This window comes from Pelophylax lessonae (genome assembly GCF_965119305.1).
Source record: "Pelophylax lessonae genome assembly, chromosome: 9".
NCBI classification, from domain to species: Eukaryota; Metazoa; Chordata; class Amphibia; order Anura; family Ranidae; genus Pelophylax; species Pelophylax lessonae.
The window spans coordinates 6,976,425-6,990,075 of record NC_138776.1 but is presented as its reverse complement, the minus strand read 5'-3'; the positions used below and the strand labels follow the sequence as shown (position 1 = coordinate 6,990,075).

General features: G+C 43.3%; 1 protein-coding gene across 1 annotated transcript in view; it reads right to left on the bottom strand.

Annotated features, from left to right (window-relative positions):
- Window positions 1-1,706: 1,706 nt before the first annotated feature.
- LOC309564565 (C3a anaphylatoxin chemotactic receptor-like) overlaps window positions 1,707-13,651 on the bottom strand; it is a gene marked incomplete at its 3' end in the record, with an annotated part of 35,999 nt that continues 24,054 nt past the window's right edge. Inside the window, exon 2 of the mRNA XM_082269211.1 lies at window positions 1,707-2,675. Within this exon, the coding sequence (XP_082125337.1) occupies window positions 1,707-2,666 (960 nt within the window). The 5' untranslated portion in view covers window positions 2,667-2,675. The remainder of the gene's footprint in view (window positions 2,676-13,651) is intronic.

Genomic DNA, 13,651 nt, shown 5'->3' with positions numbered 1-13,651 from the left:
CACGCAAGTGAAGCTAGATAGCTAATGACCAAACGACCAATAGCGGAACAGGGGCATATAGGTAAAAAATATATATATTAATTAAAAAAAAGGCCAAAAACATATAGACCCCGGAGATAGCGGAAATGTTGCAGTAATCACAATATAAAAGGATGTCCCAGAACTAATGCAATATTAACGTAAATGTATTGGTATAAATTAGCAAGTTTGCATAAAAAAAACAATAAAATATGAATGGAACATAGGGCACAGATTACAATAAAACCTAAAACATATAAAAATCTAACTTGGATATAAAATGTATAACATACATGAGAGTAGCGATCACAAAAGGATTTATAGGATCAAAAAAAGAATGTAAAAAGTGCATGAGATCATCAATCATCAACCCCAAACACAATTGGGGATGATAAGTGCACAAATATGTGATCTTCAGACACATAGATATCTGGATGGAAAAAGGGGGACCCCAGACCTCCACCAATGGAATGAGCCAAGAGTAAATGGGGAAGAGAGAGGCTCATCCACAAGATATATGGATAAATTGCTAGAGATGAATGTGCAAATAGAGAGAGACAAATATAAAGCCAAAGGGTGGCATGGATAAACATCAATATAAAAGGGTGTGCTTCTGAGGGCAGACATAATGAACCAGGGAAACAAATAATGAGTGCTCAGAATAGACCCCATAAAGTGATGGGGGAGGAGATACAGAGTGAGATGATCACAAATCATTCATAAAACAACTCAAGTCAAATTCAATATTTAGACCATGGGGTGTGAGAGTGTCCATAACGAATATCCATTCGGATTCAAGTTGACTTACGCTCCATACATCGTACAGATGCGCCACTTCACAGGCATATTAAGGGGACCCCCAGGCACAATATTTAAAGGAATTTTTAATTTTTATTATTTCACTTTAACTACATTGGGACCGGAAGGTTTTACCCCCTTATTGACCAGGCCATTTTTTGCGATACAGCACTACATTATTTAACAGACAATTGCGCACTGTACCCATATAAAATGAAAGTTCTTTTTTCCCCACAAATAGAACTTTCTTTTGGTGGTATTTGATCACCTGTGCGATTTTTGTTTTTTGCGCTATAAACAAAAAAAGAGCAACAATTCTGAAAAAAAAAAAAATAATAAAAAAAAAAAAATTAAAAATCAAATATTTTCATCATTTTTGGCCAATTTGTTTTCTGCTACATATTTATGGTAAACAAAAACCCAATAAGTGTATATTGATTGGTTTGCGCAAAAGTTATCGCATCCAAAAAACTAGTGGAAAGATTTATGTCATCTTTATTTATTCTTTTACTAGCAATGGCAGTGATCAGCAATGTTTTTTTTTTTTTTTAGCGGGACTGCGACATTGCGTCGGACAGATTGGACCCCTAACTGACATTTTTGACACTTTTGGGGGGACCAGTGTAATCAGTGCTAAAAATATGCACTGTCACTGTACTAATGACACTGGCAGGGAAGGGGTAAGCACAAGGGGCGATCAAAAGGTTAAGTGTGTGCCTAGGGGGTGCTTTCTAACCCAAAGTCAATAAGCACTAAGCCCTGATGGCATGTGACTTATTCAGGACATTCAGTATGGCCCCCTTAACATGCACTGATAACATTTTCTGCAGTTGATCACAATCACTAATAAAGAGAAAAACTCTAAAACATCTACAAATCCGTCTCATACATTAGAGCGGGAGGCTTTCTTCTGCAGTGCGCTGGTTCTCATTGGATGGTGGGGATAATAAATTCTCCCTAAATATATTTTGCATGATCTCCCCAATAGACTGCCTCAGCTTTTGCTTTGTATCTTTCCCCATGAAGACGTAGAGTATTGGGTTGATGCAACTATTGAAGAAGGCCAGAGCATGTGAGAGAAGGAACAGTTTGAACACTACTTCATTGTCAGTGTATAGCCAGATTACTCTTATGATGTTGAGGGGGGCCCAGGTCATGAAAAACACGATAATAATAATTATTGCCATCTTGATGGGTTTTCTACCTACTTCAGAAAATCTGATATTTTGTACTTTAAAAGCCATATGAATGTAACAGATACAAATGAAAATAAGAGGGATCAGAAATCCGAAAATTGCATATGTAAGATAGATTGGTTCTATCATGTGAGGGTCTGAGTGAGATTCTGAATAACAAAAGGTCCTGTTATCAGAGGTGTCATATCTTCTGTAGATGGCGGCAGGCAGACACATCGCGAAGGACAACATCCAAATAGCCAAGCATATCATCCACGCCATTTTGATTCTTCGGTGATTTCGGGCCCACACGGGATGGACAACCAGAATCCATCGGTCAATGCTGATAGCTTCCAGGGTTAAGACACTGGCAGACAAGTTAAGGGAAATGATGAAGGTTATAATCCTGCAGAGGGAAGGACCGTCCAGCCAGTCTGAGTAGAAAAACTGTGCTATGATGAATGGAAGACACAAGCAGCACATGATATCGGCCAGAGCAAGGTTCCCAAACCAAACAGTGGTCACGGTCCGCTCCATCTTCACTCCAGTAACCCAAAGCACCAGAGCATTGCCGGGGACACCCACGAGAACAGTGATAGATAAAACCAGGATTATGAACAAATTCACATAGCTATAAATCATGGTTGGTTCCATTTCACTGCTGACATTGGACATCTTGTTTACCTGTAAAGACATCAAGAGTTACTTCATCTGTCTGATAATTATTCAATTCCATATTATTGTAAGGAAAATAATGTAACTTCTAGTATAAAAAAAATGTGTGCATGTGTGTGTATATATATATATATATATATATATAAACACACACACACTATATTACCAAAAGTATTGGGACACCTGCCTTTACACACACATGGACTTTAATGGCATCCCAGTCTTAGTCGTAGGGTTCAATATTGAGTTGGCCCACCCTTTGCAGCTATAACAGCTTCAACTCTTCTGGGAAGGTTGTCCACAAGGTTTAGGAGTGCGAAGCGCATTTGTGAGGTCAGGCACTGATGTTGAAGAGAAGGCCTAGCTCACAGTCTGCACTTTAATCCATCCTAAAGGTTTTCTACTGGGTTGAGGTCAGGACTCTGTGCAGGCCAGTCAAGTTCCTCCACCCCAAACTTGCTCCTCCATGTCTTTATGGACCTTGCTTTGTGCACTGGTGCGCAGTCATGTTGGAACAGGAAGGGGCCATCCCCAAACTGTTCCCACAAAGTTGGAAGCATGAAATTGTCCAAAATGTCTTGGTATGTTGACACCTTAAGAGTTCCCTTCACTGAAACTAAGGGGCTAAACCCAACCCCTGAAAAACAACCCCACACCATAATCGCCCCTCCACCAAATGATTTGGACCAGTGCACAAAGCAAGGTCCATAAAGACATGGATGAGCGAGTTTGGGGTGGAGGAACTTGACTGGCCTGCACAGAGTCCTGACCTCAACCCAACAGAACACCTTTGGGATGAATTATAGCAGAGACTGTGAGCCAGGCCTTCTCATCCAACAATCAGTGCCTGACCTTACAAATGCTCTTCTGGAACAATGGTCAAACATTCCCATAGACACACTCCTAAACCTTGTGGACGGCCTTCCCAGAAGAGTTGAAGCTGTTATAGCTGCAAAGGGTGGGCTAACTCAATATTGAACCCTACGGACTAAGACTGGGCTGCCATTAACCACTTTAATACAGGGCAGTTACACCCCCTTCCTGCCCAGGCTAATTTTCCATTTTTAGCGCTGTTGCATTTTGAATGACAATTGAGCGGTCATGCCACACTGTACCTAAACCAAATTTATGTCATTTTTTTCCCCAGAAAAAGAGCTTTCTTTTGGTGGTATTTGATCACCGCAAGGTTTTTTCTTTTTTTGCTACACAAATAAAAAAAGACTGAAAAGTTTGAAAAGAAAAAAACGTTTTTTTGTTTATGTTATAAAATGTTGTAAATAGATAGTGACAGGCAGGCCCGGATTGGCTAATCGGGAGCACCGGGAGAATTCCCGGTGGGCTGGTCGGTATTTTTGGCCTTGAGGGCCGTTGTCATGGCAGCGGGTTGATGCTGTTCCTAGGCTGCCTCCACTCACAGCAGCCCCACTCTTTTTTATTTATTATATTACCGCAGCGGCACAGCCCCACATCTCACGGGGTGTCAGAGACCCGACCTGAACTCGGCTCAGGTTATCCCAGGGTCAGCCGTCACCTTCCAGCGGGCGTCTCTCTTCACGGCAGTGTTTGCAACAGCGGCGTGTGCAGTGTGAGGACAGGAGAGACCAGCTGGATCCCGGGCTGTGTGTGTGAGAGTGTGTGCAGCTCCTCTCCTCTCCCCGGATGCCTCCCTCCCTCCTCCTCACCATGGACTATGACTTCAAGCTGAAGATGGCCTGAGAGGGGGAGTGGGTGGAGGATCTGTTTGAGTACGAGGGCTGCAAAGTTGAAAGAGGCACCTACAGGCATGTGTTTAAAGCCAAGAGGAAAGATGGGTGAGTGACCGAGGGCCCTGAGCAGGCCTGGGGGCCCCAGACCGGGGGCCCCTGGTGAGCCATGGATGGGCCTGACCCGTGTGCAGGAGGCCATACTGAGCCCCAGGAAGGGGGTAGAAGGACATCTCCTTATATTTTTCTATATATACCCCATCGTCCATAATCGTCCATACCCCATTTTATATATAAGACCCCATTATTATAGCTACACCCCACTATACATACATCAAATTATGCCCCACCTTACCCATTATACCACATAGTTATATATACACCCACTATAGAAAAGCACCCCATAATAATATATATACACACACCAATACACCTAACACCCCATGATTATATGTATCCTACTATATACATTATACCCCACTATATAACTAATAACCCGTAAGTATATCTACACCCCACTATATACATAACCCACAGTGATATATACCTCACTATATACATAATGCCCCATGGGCATCAGGCTTTTATTTTTGTTTCCCACTATATACGTAATACCCCATGGTGTTCCTGGACATTGGGGGATATATATATATATAAATATTTTTTTTTTCACACCACACGCATGCATACATTGCTATTCCACTATTTTTTTTTTTTTTTTTACATACTATCCTATAATGGGTTTGAACACAGAACTGGTATATATCCCTCTACATATTCATGATGCCCCATTGTGTGCCAGGGCACAGAACTGGCATATATTATATATACACCATTCCCTATAGTGTTACTGGGCACAGAGCTAGCATACTGTATATCCTACAATATTAAGATCTAGTGCCTGGTGGTGTACTTGGGACACACATCTGGGGAATATGTTCCATTATAGAATGCCCTTTATTGTATCCGGGCACAATGGTTGCATATATCCTACAATACTGTGTATACATAATGCCCCAAACTTGACACTGTGCTGGTGCATAAATACAGAATACTAATTCTTAAAGAAATAAGTATATAATGATACTGTGCTGTTATTACTGTTCAAATAAATCGTCACTGTGAAGCAAAACTTAGGCTACTGGTTTTGCACTGAATTGGAAATGACGATATTTTTTGAAAAATACAATGAATTACAAGGCTGTAGAGAACAGTGCGCCATTGCAAATTTATATTCTGAGGTTTTAATTACATTATTATATTATAGTCAGTCTTGAACTAAAGTGGGCCGGTCTATGGCATGAAACTCCAGGGCTGAAAAGGAGTCCCACTCCGGCCCTGGTGACAGGTACTCTTTTTTTAAAAAAAAATTGGGGTCTTTTAGACTCTAGATCTCTCCTCTGACCTTAACGCATCTGACCACACTAAAAATGGTGAGATAAAATGCTTTCCCAATGGCGCTGTTTATTTCTGACGAAACAGAAGTCATGAAATGCTCGTAGCTTCCGGTATCTTAGGCCATAGAGATGATTGGAGCCATTCTCATCTCCAATCAGCTCTATGGTTAGACAATTGAACCACTGGCTGCACTCTCGGGTTAACCGGTGGTACAGGAGAGCCCGAAAAAAAACGCAGAAGGCGGCAGGAGGGGGGGAGTCCCCTCCCACTGCTTGTAAAAGCAGTCTAGCGACCAATTATCCGCTAGGATTGCTTTTACATGTAAGCCGACCACTGGCTGTAAAAACGATACCAAGGTGATGCCTAAATCTGCAGGCATCATCCTGGTATAACCACTCAAAGTCCAGAAACGTACCAGTACATTGCTGGTCCTTGTTTGGCATATAGTGTAGGTTTTTTTTTTTTTTCATGCAGCCTGTGGGCTGAACAAAACAAAGAGAACCTATCAGAAATCACCACAGGAATATTGTGTAGTATTACACACCATTAACCACCCAAACATCCAAACCCACTTCTTAATGGAGGGTATACATGACAATATTCCACGTATACCTAAAGGTATTTTAACTGCAGTGGTGAAATCAGCCTACCACAGCTGCTGCCATCAGAGAATTCCATATATGCTGAGCGCAAACGCTGTTTGTGTCAGAATATATAAAATCAGTGTGGCAGCCGACGGGTATCTGCAAGGGAAACAGGTTAACAAAAGAATGAAAAACAAAGTATAGTAAAAGTACAGTAGGAAGAGTAGAACATAAAAATAACGTTTATATAACAACTGTTTTTGGCTTCTTTATTTTATATTTTTTTTGTATTTTTTTTTACACTTTTTTTTTGTGAACTGCAACTTTCCAGCTTAGGGTCTCTCAAAATGTCAATAGCCATTGAACATCTTTCGAGACCCTGTGTTAGTGTGCCTTACACTGTATCGTGCTGTACCCTACACTAATACTCCACTAATGTATGGTAGCGCTCGAAACATTTCCCGATGCAGAGACCAGGTTGGTCAGGACATTTGGGACAATAACGGGTGTCACGCCTAAATCTGCACCTGCTATAGACACAACATCTTCTTTGGGGGTGTCTTTGGGTAGGGGTACTCGGGAGGACATGTGAAAAATGCCTCTCATGCAGCCGGCTCACTGCATCTGGAAGGGGAAGTTGGGCAGGAACACCTCCTGGGTAGTGTTGAGCGAACACGGACTGTATTATTCGTGTTCGTACCGAATAATTGGATTTTTGTTACCCGAACACGGACACGGACACTTTACTGTATGTTCGGGTAAAAATCCGTGTTCGGTCGTTTTATTTCCGGGTTTTGCATGTTTTGGCGCTCTTTTCATGGCGGGCTTTCAACAGCCAATCAACAATCGTTTAACTGGTATGCCTTAAGCCATCCCAGCCATGCCTGCATATGTATGAGTAGCTGTGATTGGCCGTCTGAAGCATGTGACCAAGTCTTTATAAGTTCGAGGCAGCCGCAGCGGCGTCATTCTGCTGCTTAGATCAGGGACAGAGCACACATACGTGCTGGCTGCTGATTAGGGAAAGACAGGCAGGGAAAACGAATTGGTGTCCGGATAGAATTGAGGGACAGGTCGGAGTGTTTAGGCAGGGCGAGTTGTAGGCATTTTAGGGATAGAGTCTGCTGAATTATAAGGTCAGTGTGTTCTACAAACTACAATCAATATTGCTGTGTGGGGTGGGGTCTGCACTTAATCCTGATCTACGATCTCTTCTCAATCCTGTTAGGGAGAGGCTGCTGCTGCTGAATTTTAGGGAAAGTGTGTTCTACAAACTACAATCGATATTGCTGTGTGGGGTCTGCACTTAGTCCCGATCTACGATCTCTTCTCAATCCTGTTAGGGAGAGGCTGCTGCTGAATTTTAGGGAAACTGTGTTCTACAAACTACAATCGATATTGCTGTGTGGTGTGGGATAGGAGATAGGCAGGTGTCAGTGATCCACATCCATTTTTCTGTGTGTGGGCTGCAGTGAACACAATCTTTTTGGGGTGCAGTGAACACAATCTTTTTGGGGTGCAGTGAACAAAATCCTTTTGGGGTGCAGTGAACAAAATCCTTTTGGGGTGCAGTGAACACAAGCTTTGTGGGGGTGCAGTGAACACAATCTTTGTGGGGTGCAGTGAACACAATCTTTGTGGGGTGCAGTGAAGAAAATCCTTTTGGGGTGCAGTGAACAAAATCTTTGTGGGGTGCAGTGCAGACAATCCTTTTGGGGTGCAGTGAACACAATCTTTGTGGGGTGCAGTGAACACAATCTTTGTGGGGTGCAGTGAACAAAATCCCTTTGGGGTGCAGTGAACAAAATCTTTGTGGGGTGCAGTGAAGACAATCCTTTTGGGGTGCAGTGAACACAATCTTTGTGGGGGTGCAGTGAACACAATCTTTGTGGGGTGCAGTGAAGACAATCCTTTTGGGGTGCAGTGAACAAAATCCTTTTGGGGTGCAGTGAACACAATCTTTGTGGCAGTGCAGTGAACACAATCTTTGTGGGGTGCAGTGAACAAAATCCTTTTGGGGTGCAGTGAACACAATCTTTGTGGGGTGCAGTGAAGACAATCCTTTTGGGGTGCAGTGAACACAATCTTTGTGGGGTGCAGTGAACACAATCTTTGTGGGGTGCAGGGAACAAAATCCTTTTGGGGTGCAGTGACCAAAATCTTTGTGGGGTGCTGTGAAGACAATCCTTTTGGGGTGCAGTGAACACAATCTTTGTGGGGTGCAGTGAACACAATCTTTGTGGGGTGCAGTGAACAAAATCCTTTTGGGGTGCAGTGAACACAATCTTTGTGGGGTGCAGTGAAGACAATCCTTTTGGGGTGCAGTGAACACAATCTTTGTGGGGGTGCAGTGAACACAATCTTTGTGGGGTACAGTGAACACAATCTTTGTGGGGTGCAGTGAACAAAATCCTTTTGGGGTGCAGTGAACACAATCTTTGTGGGGTGCAGTGCAGACAATCCTTTTGGGGTGCAGTGAACACAATCTTTGTGGGGTGCAGTGAACACAATCTTTGTGGGGTGCAGTGAACAAAATCCCTTTGGGGTGCAGTGAACACAATCTTTGTGGGGGTGCAGTGAACACAATCTTTGTGGGGTACAGTGAACACAATCTTTGTGGGGTGCAGTGAACAAAATCCTTTTGGGGTGCAGTGAACACAATCTTTGTGGGGTGCAGTGCAGACAATCCTTTTGGGGTGCAGTGAACACAATCTTTGTGGGGTGCAGTGAACACAATCTTTGTGGGGTACAGTGAACACAATCTCATACTTCTGAAGATTTGAGGGTGTTGCCTGTTTCATCCTCCTCCTCCTCATCCATCCTTTTAGGGGTACAAACAATAGTAATTGGGGCCTAGTGTGGTGGTGTACGTGTGAGATACATACACTTTTTTTGATCATATTTCCTATTCCGCTATTCAATAAAAACCTTTGGGGATCAATTAAATTGCGGGATAGTCTGTGTCGGTACGTGTGAGATCCACCTTTCCAAGTTTTTGGGGTTCATCTCATACTTCTGAAGCTTTGAGGGTGCTGCCTGTTCCATACTCCTCCTCCTCCTCATCCATCCTTTTAGGGGTACAAACAATAGTAATTGGGGCCTATGCCGATGCATGGATGTGTTTATGGGCTTCAGAGACAGCATCCCATGTTGAATTAGGCATGCATGGCTGCACCCTTCCTCCTCTGGGTGCATGCCAAGGCACGGCCCTTAAGGCCCTTCAAAATCCTCAGCACCAAGACCATGATGCTCTTAATCCGGCCCTGGTCCTCCTCCACCGCCGCTTCCACCTACACCGCCCATAGGTGTGCGCAGCCTATTGCATTAGGGTGTGCACCCCAAAGTTTAAATACACATGCATGTGTTTGCCTACATGTACATGGCCCCGATACATTACTCTCCCTGCTGGCAAAGAGAAATAGAGCAGAGCAGGTCCGAGGGAGATCTTTCCCATCTCCTCACTGGCAAACAGAGCGATAATGCTATGTGCCCTAGGTGATTAGGGTGTGCCCAGGTACACCCGGCACACCCTGTGCGCACGCCTATGACACCGCCACATCCACCACCACCTCAACCTCCCTCCTACTCAGGGCCGGCGCTACCTATAGGCGGGGTAGGCGCCTGCCTAGAGCGCCCATCAGCCAGGGGCGGCTAACTGGCCGCCCGTCTGCCCGTTCTTACATACACACTGAACATGACACCAATCACACCATCTCCTCTGTGCTCCGATCGCCGCTCTCTAAGCTGGCTCGGTTATCTGAGCTCAGCAATGGGCGGCGACTCGGCGAGCGTCCTGTGAGGCTGTGATCATCATGATTTATGATCATGTGTGGTAGGGGTCATGTGCAGGCAGTGGGGCGAGCCTATTGGTGATCGCAGTCTGAAGAGTTCCGCCTCTCTGCAGGTGGGGGCTGAGTCTCCTCTGCTCCCGACTCGATCTCCTGCTTCTGACAGTCTGGGAGAGCAGATGGGAGATAAGAAGAGCTGCTGTTCTGCACAAGAAAAAGGGGCGTTCAGGAGGCTGCAGAGTTGCTGCCTGAAGAAATACTGGAAGAAGAACTGAACTAAGTGTTAGAGCTTCAGATGTAAAGTAAGGAGCTCCTTCAGTGATATGATCCAACACTTCACTTAATGTAGAGGTCTGCTCCATTCCCCCAGGAATCCCTTCATGCATGTTAGGATGGGTTTTTGTTTTTAGTTATTACCTTTTCTGAAACCTTAAAGCATTAGTAAACCAGACTTTTTCTTTTTTTTTTTAAATCCCCTGCAACACCATGCATAATGTGCTAGTATGCATTGAAATGTAAGCATATACGCTGAAGGGGAGGGAAGTTGTATTTAACTAATAAAGTCGAAACAGTATTACACTACTCTCTTGCTTCATGTCGTTTGCTTACAAATTGCACTGAGGAGATATACAGCCTGATAGTGACCCCTGGTGGACGGATAGGATCTGGACGTGCTCAAGAGACGACAGACCGACCAGAAGCAAGGGCTCATGCAGCTTATGCATAAAGGCGATATTTCAAGGGCAATTTGGTGAGTGGCCACTTCATAGGGGTGCACAGTCGGTGTGGTGAAGGATTAGTGAAACTGTGTGTACAATCACTGGTGCTGAACATCAGAGTAGAAATCTTTTTGCTGGCTGTGACTGCTCATCCTGTGGAGTTGGGACTAGTTTGCATTTGCAGGCTCTGAAGCACTGCAGGAACTGACTAATATACTTGCACACATACATTGTGTGTGCTGAAGCGCCGCTGAATGTATGATATAACGAACTGAGACGCACAGATTGGGCTATTATTATACATTTGATTTTGCAAGTTTTACGTTTACAGTGGCAGCTAGTGCATTAAAAGGATGCACAGAGTGACATGTTTTACATGATTTTATCTACATGATTTTATCTACTATTTATTCATGATTTGAGTAGATATATTTATTTCTTTATACCTTTCACTGATTTATATATATATTTTAGCGCCGGGCGGGTGGTTGGCGTTTTTTAGCATCAGTTACCTTTTACAATATTTTCTAGTTTTCACCTGGCAGCTATGGATGCAGTGCAATATCTGAAAAACAGGCAATTGGACCTGAAAATAGTGTTTGGTGGACAAGAAACCACTCGGATTGACAATGATATTTCAAGTACCCTTAATGCCCTATCCAATGTCCTTGAAAAACAAATTAGGACCTGGTGGGACATTAGCACATTTGAGCAATATAGTAAGGACAAAATCATCATGAGGAGCCTCAGGTGGGAGGTGGCCCCTCAAGACGGGCTAGATGATAGTGATTCTATGACAGAATGGTTGGAGTTTTTCAACCAATCGGGTCTTAAATTACAAAAGTTAGTACTGAAGAGAAAACGTAAGAAAATGTTGTATCTGGAGGCAAAAATTGCAGATTTACAGAAGAAATTAGAGGCACATAAAGACACACCATTAGTGACAAAATTCAATACAGATATTAAAAAACGATTGGAGAAATTGGACAATGATACCCAGAAGAAGAAAGTTAAGAAATATCAGAGGGATATTAATGATTTCAGGAACAAGCAGATATATTTATGGCAAATTCCAATGCAGGAAGGGGTGAATGATACTGAAGTCAGATGGACTATGGATGATGAGGGACCATCAACTAGTGCAGGTCAGATGAAAGAAATGGCCAAAGTAAGTACCCCCAGGAAAAATAATTGGCAGCAGGCCAAAAACGCATGGAAGAAGCCCAAACCAGCGAACACTGTGAACACCATCAGGCCAGGTGGCCCTACATCACAGCAGATAAACAAGGAGGGCACCAGAAATGGAAAAGAGGGATTCCAGCATCATACCCTGCAGAGGGTACCAACTATGAATAGATTTCAACCCCTCTGGAGGCAAAACGAACAACAAGGGAATGGTTTCCGTCCTTTTTTATGGAGAGGTGGGAGGGGGAGGGGGAGGGGACGAGGAGGGAGACCATGGAGGGGTCGACCCTGGAACAGGGAAGCACCCAGAGACATGAGGGACTACGGCCCACAACCAACAAACCAGTATATGCCAACAAACAATCAACAAGTAGGGGCTGCCGAGCTGGACGAAAAATCCAAAAAAAGAAGGCTGGGACAGGATTAAAAGGGATTTATAATTTGGCTGAAATAGAGCTGAACCAAAAAGAAATCAACATATTAAATGCTGGACTCAAATGCGGTATTAAAAAGTCGCTAAATAAATTTGATGTCTACATGGATATTCAAAAATACACACGAAAATTGAATATGAAGAAGTATTTCTTGAATATAAACCCAGGTAAAAATCGGGAGAATATTGTCCCATCTGCAACAACAAGTGTTAATAGTGGACTCAAATACAATTCGCTTTTTAATCCTCCACAGACGTCCAACCACAACATCGAGGTTTTTAAACAATTAATAACGACAGACTTGGAGAAAAAAAAAACAATAAGGAATGCCAATCCTAAATACATACAAGAGGGCATTGAGGCCCTAGAAAACAGAAAAGAGGTCGTGATCAGACCAGCAGATAAAGGAGGGGGAGTGGTTATTTTAAAGAAAGAATTCTATCACGAGCAACTGATAGGCATGCTTAATGATGTCACCACGTACAGGATTTTACCTAAGGACCCCACATTGATGTATAGAAGGGATTTGTGCAATTTGGTTGAATTTGGTTTTAATGAACTCATTTTAACTATGAAGGAGAAAAAATATTTATTCTCTAGTTTTAATTGCGTACCTACCATATATACACTCCCGAAGATCCACAAAAATCAGTCTTGCCCTCCAGCAAGACCGATAGTAAACAGTATCGGATCAGTGACCTCAAGAATTGGGGAATACTTGGATGTATTCCTTCAAAAAAGTGTGGTTGAATTAAAAGCGTATTTGAAAGATACGAAGGAATTTTTAACCTTGTTGGACAATCTAACTCTGCCTGATGCTCCTGAGATATATCTTGTAACAGCTGATGTACACGATTATCCAGCACGAGGATGCATTACTAGCCCTCAATTGGGCAATGAGTAAGAGAGAGGACATACCACATACCCAGAAAAAATTCTTGGGGATAGTTATGGACTTTTGCTTAACCCACAACTATTTCTGGTATGGGGGACAATTCTTCACGCAGCAGAAAGGTGTGGCGATGGGTGCAAAATATGCACCCAGCCTCGCCAACCTATTTATGGGCGAGTGGGAAGATAGCAGTATATATGCCCACAGAAAAGAGCAGCTGGTCTTCTACAAAAGATAAATCGACGACCTATTTTTTATTTGGGCTGGTACAGAGACATCGCT